Source organism: Cnephaeus nilssonii (genome assembly GCF_951640355.1).
Source record: "Cnephaeus nilssonii genome assembly, chromosome: 2".
In the NCBI taxonomy this organism is placed as follows: domain Eukaryota; kingdom Metazoa; phylum Chordata; class Mammalia; order Chiroptera; family Vespertilionidae; genus Cnephaeus; species Cnephaeus nilssonii.
Window position 1 is genome coordinate 39,135,074 of NC_137073.1, and position 18,966 is coordinate 39,154,039.

The 18,966-nt window shown below is 47.5% G+C and overlaps 1 protein-coding gene across 2 annotated transcripts in view; it reads left to right on the forward strand.

Moving 5' to 3' along the window:
- Positions 1-17,373, forward strand: part of MARCHF3 (membrane associated ring-CH-type finger 3) — a 144,970-nt gene extending 127,597 nt beyond the window's left edge. For both annotated transcript variants that reach the window (XM_079779584.1, XM_079779585.1), the window contains exons 4-5: positions 9,701-9,910; positions 16,430-17,373. In XM_079779584.1, the coding sequence (XP_079635710.1) occupies positions 9,701-9,910; positions 16,430-16,588 (369 nt within the window). In that variant the 3' untranslated portion in view covers positions 16,589-17,373. The remainder of the gene's footprint in view (positions 1-9,700; positions 9,911-16,429) is intronic.
- Positions 17,374-18,966: the final 1,593 nt, after the last annotated feature.

Consider the following 18,966-nt stretch of genomic DNA (forward strand, 5'->3'; position numbering starts at 1 on the left):
TATGGAGCATTATAGCCCATTAATTGGCTTATTGGCCTAAGTTCTCCAGGGAGCGTCACAAATCTCCAGGGTGTCCTTGACTATGGCTTATGTTTCTGCCAAATCACTGCTGTAAATGCCAGAGCCACTGCTAAGTGTGTGTCTGTGGCAAAAATTACTTCACTGTGTTTGACCAGAAGAGTCAGGGTGATATATGTATGTATATATTTCAGTTAAACGCATCTAATTTCTACCCAAAGCAATCCTCTGGTTGAATATATATATATATATATATATATATATATATATATATATATATATATATTGCTTCAACTAATACTTCTTAAGTGCAAATTAAATATTATAGGAAGTGGGGATATAACTGTGAACAAGCCAGAAAAATATTGTGTACTAATAGAGCTTACCTGCTAGGGAGAAAGACACAGGATAAACAAGTACATAAATAAAAAGATTAGATGGAAGGAGACTTGACATGGCGTGGTGAACACACAATGCAATATACAGATGATGTATTATAGAATTGTACACCTGAAACCGATATGATTTTATTAACCAATGTTACCCCCAATAAATTCAATTAAAAATAATAAATACATAGGTTATTTCTGGCAGTGGTCAAAGTTAAAAAGAAAGGGACCGGTTGCTGTGGTAAAGAATGACTGGAGTGAGAGAATGCATGGTGTTTTGTGAAGGCCTCTCTGAAGAGGTGACATTCAAGTGGAGGTATGAGCGATGAGAAGGAACCTGCCATGGGAATAAGCGTTCCAAGCAGAAGGAACAGCCACTGCGAAGGCTCTGAGGCAGGCAGCTCAGTATTTCTGAAACAGGAAAAAAACACTGCTAACATGCATTGTTTGAGAGGCCCAAGGCGGAATGTCCCAGGTGCCTACATTTTCCTATCATGGACCCTTTGGCAGTCTGTTGAAGCCTCTGGATCCCTGCTCAGAGTCGTGCTTTCAATTATAGAAGGTAAACTACATATGGATGCAAAGAAAGCCAATCACATTATAATTCATCCATCAAAACATTTGTAAGACAGAGTTGTGATATAACATGTAAGTGCTTCTTTAACACACTTTGGGGGCAGATATGATAACAGACTATAAAGCAGTGATATGTCAAGATCTGTGCACCAGTTGTAATGTGATATGAAATATCTGTGATTTCCCCGGGTGACAATGTCACAGGTGCTGCTCACACTACTGAGATTTTCTGCTCAACTCAATGAAATGCTGAATTTCAGCTAGAGATTGTAGAAATGAAGATGTCATTTTCCCCACATCCAAAAATCTCATGAACGCTATCCTTGCCCCCCTTTGGGATCGATGGAGCCAGGGTACAAACACCTGGGCTCCATCGCGCAGGGCTGTGTGGGCCGTGGCAAGGCGTTAGATCAGCGATTTTCAACCACAGAATTTTAGTAATTAGTTTACGTGTGCCGTCAGATGAAAAGGGCTGAAAATCACTGCATCAGACTTCGTGTGATGGGGAGACGTTGAAAAACTTTAAGCAAGAGAAGTGATGTGATCTTGCTGCTTTATAGAAACTGGATTCTAGGGTAGCAGGGATGGCGGCAGTGGAAATGGAGAGACGTGCACAGACACATGTGGAAGGGAGTGCCAGTAGGACTCACTGAAGGGCTCCATGTGTGGGGCAGACACAGAAAGGAAACAGGATGACTGAGCGGCTGGCTGGGTGGATGGTGTTGTCATTTACTGATACGGAGGAGACTTGGCGAAAGGAAGGGTTGTGGGATTAAGTGCTAAATCAAGAGTTCTGTTTCGGACAGATTAAGTTTGAGTTGTCTGTTAGTCATCTCCGAGGAGATGCGGCGGGGGCTGTTGAATATGCACATCTGGAGCTTTGGAGAGGGGCCAGAGCTGGAGACTGGCGTTTTAAGGTCACGAGCAAACCCTCTGCAGAGTTTTCGTTGGCAGGGCACGGCTTCCAGCCTGGTGTGATGGCTCTCTAAAGCACGCCTCTCCTTGGCCTCCCTGGAGCCAGAGTTTCCTTGTGTGTGACTGCAGCTGTCCTGGAAATGCAGTGGTCGTCTGTGGAGTTCAGGGATTTAAAACTCGGGTAGGAGTTGGTTTTTGTGCTCTGCTGTGTTTCAAGTTAACTGAAATGCGTGGTTTTCAGGTTTCAGCTTCACTGTTAATCATGCAAAGGACCTGTCACCTATCTTCTGTCATCGCTGCCCTTTCCCATGCAGCTCCCAGGCAAGCCAGACAGGTGAGGGTTGGTTGTGTTGGGCTTTGGAAATAAGACCCATCCCAAGGAAGGCGAGTGCTTGGTTAATCCCGCTGCCCAGTGTCAGATTAACAGGAGGCACTCAGGCAGATAAACCCATGTGAGTAAACATTGTGAGACCGGGCCCTCCTTTTTTTTTCTTTTTTTTTTTTAATCCCGCTCCATAAATTTGCTATAGTTCTATCAGGTGTTACCCCTCCTCTCCGTTTCTTTCATTTTCATGATGGTTTCTCATTAAGGAGATTCATGGGGAAGTTGTAATTGACCGGAGCTATTTAGCCGCCAGAGTGTAATCTGGTTCTGGTACAGACCGACCTGCACAATGTCCTGTCTACCTTGGGGATTTAAGCCGATTAACTCACCGCCTGGGAGGCAGACTCTAATGTCCTCGGGCACTGCACCCCCGCCACCCTTACCCACTAGCAAGGGATTCAACAAGCTGACACTGTAATTAGACCCAAACCCGCAGTTAACCCACCTTGACAATAACCGCTAGTGCCTGGCTCACCGCGGCTGTGCGTTTACAGCCAGTGAACAATGCCCTGTCACTGGTAGCAGAGTGCACTCCCGTCCCTTTGCTGTCTCAGCCCTGCAGGGCTGATTACTTGGGGGTTTCTGTTGTGTTTAGTTGCTTGGTTGGTTTTTGTACCTATTTCCAAGAGTAAATTCATCTCATGGTTCGGGGACAAGTTAGTGATTGGAATGAGATCGCCACAGAAAAATGGGCAGTTCACCGCCAGGGCTTTCAATGGCATCTCTGCCTGTTTTATTATTTTTCTTTTACAATAGTTAAATTTTTTATTGAATTTATTGGGGTGAAATTGGTTACCAAAGTTACATAGGGTTCAAGTGTACAATTCAGGTATACATCATCTGTATAGTGCATTGTGTGTTCATCACCCAAAGTCAAGTCTCTTTTCATAACCATTTATCCCTCCCTGTACCCTCTTCTGCTTCCCCCTAAATTTCCTTTCCCTTTGGTAACCACCAAACCGCCATACTGTTAAGAGTTTTGTTTGTTTATCTTATTTGTTCATTTGTTGCCTTCAGTTTTATGTTCCATCTATGAAGGAAATCATATGGTTCTTGACTGTTTCCATCTGACTTATTTTGCTTAGCATCATATTCTCAAGATCCATCCATGTTGTGGCTAATGGCAGCATTTCATCTTTTCTTACGGCTGAGTAATATGCTATATTATATGTGTACCACATCTTCTTTATTCAGTAATCTCTCAAAGGACACTTCGGTTGTTTTAATGTCTTGGACATTGTGAAAAATGCTACAGTGAGCATATGGGGTACATATATCTTTATGAATAAATGTTTTCAAATTTTTCTGGTAGATACCCAGAAAAGCAATTGCTGGGTCATATGGTATGCTTTACTGGAAGGGTGCCCTCAGCTGCCCATTGGCATCAATATGGGTGAGCCCACCAGGTGAAAGATGCCATACAAACCAGTATTCTCAACCATTGACCTCAGCTTTTTAAAATACAGCTAACCAAGTATAAGATGAAAACAAAGGTTAAACTAAAGATTCTTCAAGAATGATGTTTTAGCTGCAAACGCTGTCCACAAGTGGCAGGACAAATTAATGGATGTTTTGCTCCAGGGGAACCATGATAAGTAAATATTCCTTGTTGTGCTGATAAAAAACAGTTAAGATACAATCGGACTCACATCCCCTTCATCTACCCAGTGCCTCCCAACCCCCCTTTTTTTTGTTTGTTTCGTGTTTTTTCTAAGAATCTTACCTTATAATAGACAAATATGCAAATTGACCGCACCTTCGCTACGCCCAAGCCACGCCCACCGACCACGCCCACCAGGAAACCGTTGCAGGGACGTTGGGGTGTGGCGGAGCCCAAGGCCGGGAAAGCCGGAGGCACCAGCAGGGAGCCTGCACAGATCGCAGGCAACGACCAGGGGGTCGGCTCCTACGATCCGTAGCAGGGACGCTGGGTGCGGCTGAGCCCAACGCCGGGAAAGCCGCCCGAGGCTTTCCCGGCCTTGGGCACCAGCGGGGAGCCTGCACGGATCGCAGGAAACCACTGGGGGTCTGCTCCTGTGATCCTTAGCAGGGATGTTGGGTGCGGCCGAGCCCAAGGCCACCGCCCTGGGCCAAGCCCCGACCCTGAAAGAAGGCAGAAGGCGGTGGCCACAGCCAAGGCCTGGGTCCCCGGTGCCGGCAGAAAACTGGTGCAGGCAGCCAGGTGAATGAAGGTCTATTGCACGAATCTTCGTGCAAACGGGCTACTAGTGATGATATAATAGAGTGGTTAGGAGTACTGTCTTTGGAGCTAGACTACATGGATCAAAGCCAAGGCCAATCTTCTACAAGTTATTTAACTTCTCTGGACCTCAGTTTATCTACCTATAAAATGGTGGTGATGATAATGCTACCTCTTTAAAGATTATTGAAGAGTAAACCAATTACTCGATACAGCTTATGAGACAGTGTTTGGCATATAGTAAGCTGTGAGTAAACAGAAGCTATTGTCATTCATTCAACATTGAGAGTGTTGAATGTGCTAGATGCCAGTGATATAGGTAAGTTTTCTCCTCGGGTCAGGCGGGAAGATGGACACACAAACCTGCCATTCTGCATCGGCCTGCTCTTTATTGAATATTTGGGAAAGGAAGGTACTACTACAGAATGCATATAATGCTCTATGTATAATAAGTATAACTGATAAGAGAGGCCAAAGACATATATGAGCAGAAATGTAATTGAACAATTATTGAGATAACCTTTGCCTATTATAAATTAAGCCAAAATGCATAATAATATAGCTGAGATTAAATACCCAGACATCATTGGACCTCTCCTCTCTCCTCTCTCCCTCTCTCTCTCTCTATGTTTCAGACACAACTAATATACAATTTATATTTATACAGGGAGTCCATTTATTGTAGAAAAATAATACAAAAAGAAAAAAAAATAAAAGATCATTCGTAATTCTACCACCAAGAACAGCCACCATTTTTGTAGTTGTTTTTTTTTTTCAATTACTGTTATATGTGGGAATCCCTTGTCACGTCCCGCGTGTTTCAGGGTTCCCGTTCAGGTCCGGTTTCTGGAGAAGGCCGCAATCAAAATGAAGAGAAGCTAGAAAAGAATCAATTTGGGTAAATGGGGGGGCCAGGCGGGGAGCCCACCTCTAGTGGGAGGACTACTCCCTGCTCTGGCCTTTGCCATCCCTTTTATTGGGGTTCTGAGATACACCCATATCCTTTAGGCAGGAAATTCCAATAAAAGACAATCAGCAAAAATTTACATATGATTAACAGGTGAGAGTTGATTTAACTACCAATGTCAACTAAACAATGAGTGACTAGCTCTGACCATTTAGAGCGATTAAGGTTGACCAAAGCATTCTGGATTCCCTTTTCACATTTAACTTCCAATGCCTCAATGTTTGGTTTCCGGCAGTTATAATACAATATTATATTAGTTTCAGGTGTACAACATAGTAATTGCATATTTAGATAACTTATGAAGTGATGACCCCAATAAGTCTAGTACCCATTTGACACCATACATAGTTATTACAATATTATTGTTTATATTCCCTTTACATCTCTGTGACTGTTTTTATAACTGGCAATTTGTACATCTTAATCCCTTTCCCTTTTTCAAACTCCCCCCCAACCATTCTCCCATCTGGCAAACATCAGTTTGCTCTATCTATGAGTTTCTGTTTTCTTTCTTTGTTTTGTTTTTTCGATTCCACATGTAAAGGCAATCATATGGTATTTATCTTTCTCTTTCTGACTTATTTCACTTGGCATAATACTCTGTAGGTCCATCCATGTTGTTGCAAATGGCAAATTTTCATTTTTTATGGCCAAGTAATATTCCAGCATATCTATTAATATATTGATGGACATTTAGGTTGCTTCCATATCTTGGCTATTATAAATAATGCTGCAATGAACATAGGGGCACATATATCTTTTCGAATTAGTGTTTTAGATTTCTTCAGATGAATACCCAAAAGTGGAATCGCTGGGTCATAAGGCAGTTCTATTTTTAATTTTTTGAGAAGTCTTCATCCTGTTGTCCACAGTGGCTGCAAGGAAGAGCCACAGTGTTGCTCAGTGTCCTAGTCTGTGTCTATGTGACTCCACTACATCTATGTAAATGTCAATGTGTATGTAAATATATGGTTACATATCTCATACTATACATTCTGTTCAGTAAACTTCTTTTCCTGCTCAGCAATATATCATGTCAGTAAATATAAAATGTGCATTATCACTTGAAATTACTGTATGGTATTCTATTTTAAGTAAATCCATAATTTATTTCAACCATCCCCTGTTGCTAGAAATTTGAGGTATAATCACATTATTTCTCTCATAAACTCTGCAATGTAAATATCCTTTATTAGCCTATTTAGACATGTTAACAGAGGTTCTTACCATGGCACAGGGCAATTTTTTTTCTCAACCACAGATATTATCACTGGTCTTGCTCGAGGGGGCTGCCTTTGTGTAGGCAATAAATAACACTTGTGGTTCTGAAGAAGTCCCAGATGTGAACATAATAGTACCCATTTAAAGAACTTCATACCTAATTATGACTCGGCAGCAAACAACCACAAAGAGTAAGCTAAGCTGAAAAAAAATACATAGCGTTAATAAGGTGTGGAACCTTGGTATTGGGTAATCGTGTACATATAAAATGGCCTAGAAGTTTTTCAGAAATATAGACTTAAAAATAATAGAAAGTAAAAAAACTTGGAACAAGTAATAGTAATTTCTAATTTGCCTTTCCAATTTATTTTACATCAGACAGAGATAAGTAGTGATTCATAATTACCTCCTGCCATACCTGAGTTATTTCATTGGGTAATGTCAAGGGCCACATAGATAAGTAAGGTGCTAAATTAGTTTTAATAAAATGTATTCAGAATTCCAAAGCAAAAGAAATTGGAGGAAGTCTTAGCCACTGAGGTCAGCTTGTCTGTGATCATATGTCACTTTATTGAGAACCTACTATGTTCCAACAGAAAAAAATAGTCCAGATCCGCTCCTAGACACAGTCTAAACTGCAGGAGGAATCAGGTCGCTGCAAATTGGGCACCATTGTTTAAGAAATTGGATTTCTGAATGTCTTACAACTTTAACTTTCAAATATTTACTGATAGGACATCTGAACAATCCATGTTCATTTTAGAAAAAAAAACAAGAAAAATAAGCAATATCCTGATTCTCTTCAGTTTGACTGCTGAGTCACTTGGAGCAATCTGTTAACCTAACTGAGCCTCCATGAAGTTGCCATAAAAATGCCCAATTTCTACTCTTCACTTCATAGCAATATTCCTAGTGTTTGAGCAATACAATATTAATTAATAAGAGTTTTTTGAATGTCTAAGGTAGCATTACAACACATTGCACTTGGTCATTTTGGTATTTATATTAAATTTTTATAATGCTGTGTTTATATTCACAGACAAGTCAACTCCCCATTGTCTAATTTTAAGCATTTCTTCAGGTCCATTTCTGAGCTGAGGTTGACTTCCTCCAGCATCTCGGCCCATTTTAGGGGGCTTGTTACTGGAAAGTGCTATGTGGGGCGTCCCAGGTCATTTAACATTGGCTTCTGGCAAACATTGGAGGAAGGGCACCCCCAGAAAACTTCCTTCTGTGCCTTCTACCTCCCGTCTCTTCTGCTCGCTCCCCGAGTCTTCTGCTGGCCCGTCCGCAGCTCCTTCCTCAACTTGCTCGCCCTCTTTGTGGCTCTTTTGTCTCTTCCTTCTGTCCTTGAGCATGACATTCCCTTCTCTCTCCAGTCAGCCCCTCCCTCTCTTTTCTTTCCTGTTACGGTTTTTTCTCTCCCAGCAGTGGTTTTGTGGAAATTGTTGCCCTGGCCACTTGGGGTTGCTCAGTGGCCCACAGTGCTCCCATTTGGGGGCCAGCCCACAGCACTGCTAGGCCTCCCCATTTGTTGGTAGGATGAGAAGGAAGACAGAGTCGCAGTGTCTCTCCCCACCCGCACCCCATGACCTGTGTTTGACCCCACTGCTTCTCTGGACTCCACGGCCTCTCCCATTATTACATGGGACAGTGCTATGAGAATGTCAGATTGTTGGGGGCATGTTTCCACACTAACCAGAAGCCGCCAGCCTTCTCACCAGTGCACACTGACACCAATATGTAAGCGTGACTTTTCCTAGAATAGGTTATGTAAAACACGTCAGCAGACATTCAGCAATTCCCCCAGTGGGAGGACAACCCTGTCCTGTAGGAATTCTCTGCTCTAGTCCTTAAACAAGCACAAAATTGTCCCCATCCTTTCGGGGGTTGGGTCAGTCAAGATGGTAGCACAATTAAGATGTCCAAGACAGTTCTAAGTAGGAGGTTAGGGTCCTAAAACATGAGGGAGGGGGGCATTCCTGAGTTCATGGAGTCAGGTGAGTCTCTGTGTGCGGGTGGTCCCCAAGACCACCCTCAGGCTCAGTGATTCCCTGGACAGACTCACAGGACTCAGAGAAGCTCTTATGCTCCTGATTACGGCTCATTACAGCCAAAGGATGCCCATGAAAATCAGCAGAGGGAAAAGATGCATGGGCAAAGTCTAGGAGGAACCGGGCACAGGCTCCCTGGTGTCCCCTCCCAGTAATGTCACACGTTACTGTGCATTTAATTGTTCCAGCAACAAATCGCGGCAACACATACAAAGCGTTATCAGCCCGGGAAGCTCACCCAGCCTTGGTGTCCAGGTGTTTGTTGGGGTCAGTCACATAGGCACGCAGCGCCTGCGTGACTAACCTCAGCTACTCAGGCTCCAGCCCCAGGGCAAACATAGGTGTTCAGCATAAATCACAGCGTTGGCATAAGCTCCCTGATTACACTGGTACTCCGCGGCCCGGTGCCTGAGGCAGACAAAACATTCATCAGGCAGAATAGTACAAGGACTCTGGGGCTCATTTCTGAGGAGCCAGTCTCCAAACCAGTCTTCCTCAGGAAGAGGCAGGAATGGAGCAGTTCAGGCCGGCTGAGTTTACCTTCTCCTGCTCACAGTCCCCGGATCCAGACACTGGAAGACTTTGGCCACCTGACAGCACTCTGGCTCCTCAACTATTACCTCCCAAAAAGAACATCCTCTACCTTCCACATAGACTCATTGTGATATATAATAATAACCATTGAACTGTTTTTCAAAAACAGGCCATCTGCAAGCAAGGATACATTACTACTATTATGATCATCATCATCATCATCATCATCACCATTGTCATATTATATTATTATCATAATCACTATTATTCAGGGGGTGGAGGCATGGGAATGAGCCCTAATGCTCCCTTGTGAACTCAGCACAAGTCAGAAGTGCCTTTTCCCAGATTCTGAAGATCAAGACAAGTTCGGAGTAGGGGGGTCTCCACGCCACCGGGGGTTTAACCGTGTCCTGTCTTTCTCTCTCTCCCTCTCCCTGGCAGTGGCTCAGAAACCCAGGCCCTCAGCATGAGAAGCGGACTCTGTTTGGAGACATGGTGTGCTTCTTGTTCATAACTCCCCTGGCCACCATCTCGGGCTGGCTCTGCCTGCGGGGCGCCGTGGACCACCTGCACTTTAGCAGTCGGCTCGAGGCCGTGGGACTGATTGCACTCACTGTCGCACTCTTCACTATTTACCTCTTTTGGACACTCGTAAGTATGGCCACGGCCCCGGGGACCAGGCCAGCTGCAGCTGGCAGCCCCACAGCTGCCATGGCCTCCCCTCTTGTCTGGGTCACATCTCACCTGCCCGGTTCAGGCAGCTAGAATGTGTGATTAGGTTGTTACTGAGAGTGTGTGTGTGTGGGGGGGGGGGGGGGGGGGTGGGCGGGGGTACGTGAGCAGGCACACGCTGCTGAGACGAGCAGATCAAGTAAAGAAAAAGCCTCAGCTTCTGAGAGCCCATCAGTCAGAGACACACACCCTGGACATTGCTCTCCTCTGGCCGTCGAGGCTCCATGTGTCAGGAGGCGTTCTCCTTCCCTTGCTTATGTTCCTCCCTTTTGCGGGGATCAGAGTAGATTGTGAAGGATGTGCTTGGCGCTGCTGCTGTGGCTGCCTGCACAGATCACGAATCCTCCTGCTGGTTATTGTCTTACACCCTGACACAGTCAAGTCTCGCTGGGCGTGGAGCTGCCCTGCGCCTGGGGATTGTTCTGTGTCGGGATATTGACTCTGCTGCCCATAAAGACACTCATTTATCTAGCTGAGAAGCTGCCACCAAAGAAAAACCATTTCCCAGTAAGTGTTCCTCTGCATAAGAGGAAGAATTTTAAAACATCTCTCTCTCTCTCTCTCTCTTTTATTTCCATTCTTTTAACTTATGGAGTAAGTTGGTTGCCCAGGCACCAGTTGGCAGCACCCACAAAGTACAGCATTTGATCTCTCTTCATGCTCCCCTCTGGGGCCTGCAGAGAAAACTATCTAGAATCGTTTCCGAAACTGGGCCCCTGCTTCCCGGCATCACTCTCCTGTGCCTGCTGGTTTCTAATCTGAGCACGTCCCATTGTCATTCAATACGCATTTCCTGTCTGAAGTGTACGTTCCCATATCCCACAGCACAGCGTCAGCGTGTGGAAGCTTCCCTGGCTCCCATTTCCACCCAAGCCCTGCCCACCAGCGGCCATTCCTGCCACACTGACCCCAGCCCCAGCTCATCCCCGTCCCTCCCCCTAGTGAGAGCGCTCCCTCAGGAAGTGGGGAGCACCGCTCAGTCTCAGGGAGAGGGACCTGACCTGAACCTTGGTAAATGGAGTGTTCTGATGCCTCGGACTTTAACTGAGTCCTCTGGTCCATTTAGGCCTCTGTTCCCAGCCTAATGGAGCCCCCAAACAAAGCTATTATTGCCTTCTTTGAACGTCTGTGCTTCCAAAGTGTATCTAATTCATGACGAATCAAGCAGTGAAGCTGACTCAGAAGTCACAGGGACATTGTGCTGGGAAGAGAGTTAGAAGTAAGGAGTTAAACAGTCTGGCTAGCTCAGTGTAAAGTCACTTGCTCAGGGCCTCGGTGTTCCCATCTGTAAAGTGGAAATGGTAGTAACACCCACCCTGCCCACTTCCCGTGGTGCCATTAGATTGAAATGGACGTGTTCAGGGGGAAATACTTGGGAAAATAATGTTTTACCATGATTAGAGGTTTACTTGTCTACCATTTTTCTTAGACAAGTTCCTAAACTGAAGATGTAGATTTGAATACTGGCTTTCAAACCAACTGAAGCCTTTTTGAAAACCAGCTTTGTAAAGCATCGACTTACCTAACAAGGCAGAATGGGGGGCAGGGGCATGGAAGGAAGAAACGAAAAAAAGAATTACGTAGAGAAATATGGATGTGGCCCTGTTTGATCTCCCATTTGGGTGAAAGGAAGGTTTGGGTGGGAAAAGTACCTGGAGTCGGTTCTTTCAGGAGAGAGATAATGTAGTACTTCATTCCCAAGAGGCAGCATAGTAAAAAGTGCAGGTGTTTAAACCCAAGATCTAGCATCCTAATAACTGTGTAACTTTAAACAAGGTACTTAACCTCTCTGATCATCCTTCCCCTTATGCAAAAAAGGGAGGGATGATTGATAACCCCGGGGTCAATGGGCTATAGTGAGGATTAGGTGGGATTACATGGGAACGTATATCAAAGCACCTAGCATAGGCACCCTGGTTTTCTTCCCAAGGCTTCCCTGCTCCCCCAACTCCCACCACCACCCCCAGCCCTCTATCCAATGCAAAGCAGCGGAAGGAAAAGAAAGGCGTTTCTGCCCTTGGACTGGTGTGAAAAGCGTGCTCAGCAGTCGGTAGTGAGTGCAGACTCTCTCCTTCCCGGAGACATGCTGCACTGAGCTGCCCGTGCAAGAGCCGTAATTCAGGAGCTGACAGCACTTGGAAGCTGCCCTCCAGCAGAAACCATTGTAAACAAGCTGTCAGGCTTAAGGAGAAAATGCTGTGAAAGTGTCCTAGGTAAACAAACACGCTGTCAGTCCACTCCTCAGAGGAGCCTTCCTGGAAGGGCCTCTCGGGCTCTGTGACGAGGGCCGAGCATCCACGCTGAGCGCCTAAAGGTGCCTTTGGAGTTCCTCGCCCGCTCGCTCACCTGGCCACGGGGGCCGGGCCTGCACACAAACAGGGAGTTCCGCCTTATGGAGCCTGCTGTGGACCCAGCGGGCCCAGGCCTCGTCCATCCCCACTCTGGGAGCTCAGGAGGGGGTGCCCCAGCACATCTCTGGCCATGTGGTAAACTGTTGGAAGTCCAGGGACAGACAGCAAGAGCGCTAGAGGAGAGCTGAGTCCACACTAAGCATTAAGGAATTGTCCGTAGTGGGAGTCATAGGAGGCCGGTTCAGAGCTGCAAGAACGGACGCGCCTCCCTCCAGTGACCACAGGAAGTCCTTCTGGTCACTGGGTCACTGTTGCAGCCAGTGCCCAGCACAGAAACTGTGCTCCATCACGGAACGGAACGAAGGGACGATCTGAATCCTCTGGCTGACTCCCAGTCCCATGGGTTAATCATTTACATTCTTGTTATAAAGGGGAAAGGCTCTGACAAAATACTGTTACAAGGTTCCCGTGGGACTGGTTTAGACACACCCCCCAGCAGCCCGTGGCAGCGTGCGGGTGCTCAGTGTGGCCCTGTGCTGGGCCTTTCTCCCCAGCTGGTGTATGCCCACACGGCCCTCTTCTCTTGCACGGTGCCATCAGAGATCAGAGACTGGACCCCTCTCTGCAATGGCAATTCACAAAGCCCTGGCCCCATCAATAACCTCACGGTCACACCATAACCTCTGGAGAGAAAGGGCAGAAGAAAAATGCATAGTGAGAAGATTTTCCAAAGCCTACTGTGACTTCGGTGACAGCTGTCACCTCCCCGACCGGGAGAGGTGGGTGTTCTCCTTGTGCCATCCTTAGCATCACAGCTCTCTGGACAGACCTTGCCATGACAGGAGGTGAATAAATGTCCTTTGGATGAAGAAATGAATGCACCTCAAGAAACCCATCCTACAGGGAGGAGTTTTATTAGAATAGGTGCCCTGTGCTTTCTTCCTCCTCTCTCCTTAGAACAGTGGTCGGCAAACTCATTAGTCAGCAGAGCCAAATATCAACAGTACAACGATTGAAATTTCTTTTGAGAGCCAAATTTTTTAAACTTAAACTTCTTCTAACGCCACTTCTTCAAAATAGACTCGCCCAGGCCGTGGTATTTTGTGGAAGAGCCACACTCAAGGGGCCAAAGAGCCGCATGTGGCTCGCGAGCCGCAGTTTGCCGACCCCGGCCTTAGAACCTCAGAGATTTCCGTATAAACGAGGTTCCCAATGTCCCTATTGCTACAGCTTCTTTTGGTTTATGTTTATTTCCACCTCTCTGCCTCTTTATTTCTCTAAATCAAACCTCGTTTTCTCCTGTTCTATTTCATTGCGGGAGGGAGTGTCTTGGAGCTTCTAGAGATGGGAGCCCGCATTCACCCAGGGCAGCTGCACACGGCGGTCCCTTCTGCACTTGCCCAACTTCCTTTATTTTCCCTCAGACGGAGTCATCTGCTTATGATGTGCTCTTCTTATTGATTGGACTTGCCCGCAAACTGTGGTCGTTGACAGCAATTAAGATAAATTAGTGCATAATAAGGTCTCATTTGTTTATCTGAACATTGGGCTGATTTCTTACTTCCTGGCCAAGGAACCGGGAGACCTGCTGAGTCGTGGGCACCTGTGTTCCCGGAAGCAGGGCTGCCCGGGCTGCAGGGAAGGTGCCAGTCACCTGGAGATCCTGCTAAAAGGCAGGCTCTGGCTCCTCAGCTCTGGGCAGAGCCCCAAATTCTCATATTCTAACAAGCTCCCAGGTGATGCAGGCTGACCCGCCACCGCACCGAGAGCATCCTGAAAGGAGACAGCCCAACCTCCATTCCCTGTATCTAAGAAGGAGTGCCACAAAGTTACCATCTTTTCCATACTGAACGACAATAAGCCAGCACGTTCGCTGGGTGTGAGGCACGAGGCCAAGTGCTTTTTATTTTTTTGTTTTGTTTTGTTTTTCAGTTACAGTTGACATGCAGTATCATTAGCTTCAAGTGTACAGCATGGTGATTAGACATTTATATAACTTACGAAGTGATCACCCAGAACGTCTAGCGCCCACCTGACACCATGCACCGTTATTACAGTATTATTGACCATATCCCCTACGCTGCATGTGCTAAGTGCTTTTTATGCATCATCTCAGATGTCATTATTCACATTTGGCAGACGACCAAACTGAAACTTGGGGATCGCAAGCAACCCTCCCAAAGTCCCGGCGAAATTAAGGGGAGTTTGGGGGTTCAAGCCCCATGTGCCTGGCCCCGCCGCCCAAGGCCTGCTTCCTACCCTGTAGAGAAGGTGCTGCCCACCTGTGCCCACAGCTTAATTCTCTGCTTACCGATGCCAGCCAGGTGTGGCTCTTTAACCTCATGGATGAAAGGACTCTCGATTTGAAATTCAGCTTCCCTGTAATACTTCCAGGTTCCAGACTTCTTGTAGCGCCAGCGCTCTTCATTAGTGCTTGTCTGTGTTCTGCCTCGTCCCTGCCCTTGGCCCTGAACAGCAGGCTGCCCAGCCTGCTTCTCTAACATTCGAGAGGAGCACCGAGCAGCCTTAGGACAGAATCGATGAAAGAGAAGCGGGCTTTAAAAGGAAAAGGGAAAAACCCTGATCCGCTTTGGCATGTTCAGGGCCTTTTGGACAAAAGCACATCTGTGTGAGTTTAAAAGCTTATATTTTCATACCCAAATCTCTGGCACTCAGCCTGTGGCGTTTGCTTTCTGAGTGAGCGATTAGACTTGCTCAGAATTGCATGATCCTGCCGTGAAGACGAACAAGCCCTTTCGGACCAAGGGCCTGCACTCTCCTCCACTTCTGCCAACGCTGACCTCAAGCCACGGGGCCAACCCACTCTGACCTGCACTGGGGTCCACACAGTCCACCGCCCAGAGGGTTGCATAGCCTGTCCCTGGATAGTTTGTCACTCTCAGCCCGGGGCACCTTCCTTCCCAGCACCTAGTCATCTGCATGCACTCAGCCTGGACCCTGTCCCCATTTGTAAAGGCGTCTGTACACCTTCAAAAGTACAGATGAAACTGTGCATTTCCTGGGCAGTCCATCCGTGCTTCATGCCGGCCTTCTCCAAAACAAGCCACATATGTAATCCTCTCATTCCAGTGTATTTACACGAGAAGCAAGCACTTTGGGCACACAGTTCTGTCACAATTAACTGAGTTTACTCTTCATACTGTCACATAGATATAACAGAGGCTTAAATCTTAAGCAGTTGTTGCAATTAGAAAGCATAGGATATGTATCCACTCATCCATTCACTCAGCAAACTCTACTGAGCAACGTCCCAGTGCCAGACTGTGCTAGGTGCAGGCCTTGCAAAGATGGAAACAACACAAGCCCTGCTCTCACGATGCCAGGGAGAAAGACAAGTGCACTGATGCCCAGGGCACTCTATGCCATGCCGAGGCAGGCACGAGGCACTGTGGCTGAAGAAGACCTGACTAGGGGAGTTCCGTGCCCATGCCAAAGCGCCCCCTCTGGGAGCCATCGAATGCTGGAGCTGGAGCAATTGGGGGTCACCCATCAGGGCCACCCAGTACAGTTCTACAGGGTGTCCATGGCAAGTACAAAAGATGCCCTTCCCCTCACAATCGGTGCGAATGGCGTCCTTTGAGTTGTGCGGGGTCCAGCCTGCAGGAGGGCACATGAAGCCCCGGCATCCCTCCCTGAGGACCAGGAAGGCACATTGCCCGGTCCCTCAGCGGGGCCAGGGCTGGCACTATACCCGCTGTGCCCGCTGCTTCCAGCCAACCTTCTTCATCACTGATGCTTTGAAACCTAAACACCACTATCCCCCAAATAAGTCCAAACTCAGAAGAAGCCTCATTTCCTATTGGCACCCTGATTTTACCCAAGATGAGGAGGAGCAAAGGAAGCTGCTCTCTGAGCTGCGCCCAGGCGTTCCCATGCGGGCGCTCTTTGCTTGGTGCCCAGGGTCCCGACACTCGGCTGCTTGCTGGAGCAGTTTCAGCCAGGCCCTTGCCCCGCTGTGCCGCTGCCAGCTGTTTGCAGCTCCTTTAAGTGACATGTTTGTTTTTTGGATTGATTATCGGCGTCTGCTTACCTGAAACCTTCCCTTATTTTCCTCTCCTCACCCCAGGTGTCATTTAGGTACCACTGTCGATTGTACAACGAATGGCGTCGGACCAATCAAAGGGTGATTCTCCTCATTCCAAAGTCTGTCAACATCCCTTCTAACCAGCAGTCCTTGCTGGGCCTCCATTCTGTCAAGAGGAACTCAAAAGAGACAATTGTCTGACGTTTGTGTGGTTGGTTGGTTGATGCGTTGTTTGGGTTTGGAAGTGTCCGCACTGGGGCGGTGCCCTGAGCCACCCCCAAACCCTTCCTGAAGCCCGTGGGTCTACGAACATCCAGAGCCGTGTGAACACAGCGCCCCGAGCAATGAACTCCGCCAGGAGAAAGCGAATGCTGTTTCACTTCCAATCACGGATGCTGCAATCATCTGATATTTGCTAAGCTGCCAAACATGTTTATTTAGCAGATACTGTATGGAATTTTCCGAACACCTCTTTAACAAATGAGGAAGGTTGTCCTGCTGAGGATGCAACTCGATTCTTCCTTTTTATTACTATTTCAGATATATAAACTTATTAAACTTAGATGATAATCAAATTGAAAAGCCAATGTTAAAACTGGTGTCTTGGTTTGGACGGGTTTTGTTGGATTCGTTTATTTGTTGCCGGTTTCTACTGTAGATTCTTGGGGGTCATTTGATAGCTTAAGTGGTCTTTTTCATCTCTTTTTTATGTCCCGTACTCAAGGGGACAGACAGCATAACAACTGGAGAACAAGTCATGTTTGAAGGATGTTTTGTAACTAAATCTCATTTAAGTATTCAGACTTTAAAGGAACAAGAGGTGTGGCAACTCTCCCCACAGTGTGCTGTTTATTTAATTCTCATTTAAGGAGGAAAAAAAAAAATATATATATATATATATGGTGAGAAGCACGCTCCTGTCAACTCGTTTGGTACTGACGGCTGATCGAAGCTATTTTCTAATAATAAATATCCAGTGTGTGAAAGACAAACCGCACTGATTGCAATACTTTCTGTTTTAATCATAAAACCTGTGAAGTTTCCCAAAGTAGGTTTTAAGAAGGAAAAGGAGAAAGGTTGGTATCATTTAGTGCGTGTCTTAATTCTGCATTCCCAGCGACTTGGAGGATCATTAGGCATTTCTAGGAACCCTGAACCTGTTTTGCATATCAATTAGCACTCCCATTGCTCTATTGAATTTCCAGCTTGACAGGTAGATGTGGCAAAAAAAGCTGGCCCTGGCCTCTCAGACCCCTTTGTCTCCGTTCCAAAGCACAGCCCCACACGGTACCTTCCCCCAACCACCAGCCGATCCTGTCGCAGCTGAAATGGACTTTTTCTGAGGGCTGCGTGTCCCTCTCTCCTCTATGGCAGTGTCAAGGGGACAGCCTGTCCCCGCGTCTGTGTGCCCAGGGAAGCCGGGAGCAGATGTGCGGTCTGAGGAAGCGCCGCTCCGACTCCCGCTGCCCGCGCACCCGCCCCACGCCCGGAGGAGAAGGCAGAGCCCAGCTTTGGGGAAATGCTTAAAATATGGATTTCTACAACATGACCCACATTCCTAATATCACTCCGGCGGCTGCCTGACGCTCCCCGCGTGGGAGAACAGAAAGTGCCGAGGAGCAGCAGCGAGGAGGGTAACGATTTCTGTCTGCAGATTGATCAAGCCGATGCAGGTGTCGCCTTTGTCTGCAGCGCCCTCGGCGCCCAGGCTGCTGCCCGCGCTGCCTGGGGAGGGAACAGCTGTACTGCTCGCCGCTGCAAAACTCGGGTGTGCTTTATGGCTTGTGACAATGGATTTCCTCCCACCACGCTTCACTCCGGCACTTCAATTCCAGTAATATACGCCTCGGCCCTTCTGTTTGCTCGGCCCTGCTCACCCCTCTGGGCTGTCACTCGCTGCATCGCCATCCACCGTTTCTTAATTGACCTTTTTAAAATGCTGGACACCGCTGGCTGCACGCAGCTGTCACACACTAAATTTCCGGCGCCAGGAGTCCAACTTGGTAGCGAGCCGGTGACTAGCAGCCCTGCAATATAGTTGATGAATGAGGTGCACCCGGCCTGGGTCCCTGAGCCGTCGGGTTAAGCAGTGGCACCTCGCCACTGAATGGCGCCCCCCGAGAGGGCCATACCCTCTCCTCGCTGCTGCTTCCACGAATTAAGGAAGCGGCAGATTCCCAGCATCATTCCTGCCAAGGTTGGCTGCGGAGAGTCCCCGCTGTCTCGGTTCATGAGCTGAGACATGATGTGAAATACCAAAGGCCGCAGGTTCCGGCAGCTCGCTGCCCCCCCCCCCCCCCCCCCCCCCCGCCCCACCGCCGTGCTGGGAAGGTTGACACATTAATACTGTGCCTGTGCCACACCTTCTCCCCCATGCTTGCTTCGCTCCCGGGGAAATCAGGCGGAGTCCAAGTCGGAGGCGCAGGTTGCCCGTGGGGTGGTGGGCAGCACAGTCCTGCGAGCTGAGCCGAGCCGGGTAGCATCAGGGCCTCCCTGCCGGGGCCACCCGCCCGGAACCTCCTTGTGAGAGACTGATCCCCACCAGCACCAGGGCTCACCTGGGATTCTGCACGTCCTTG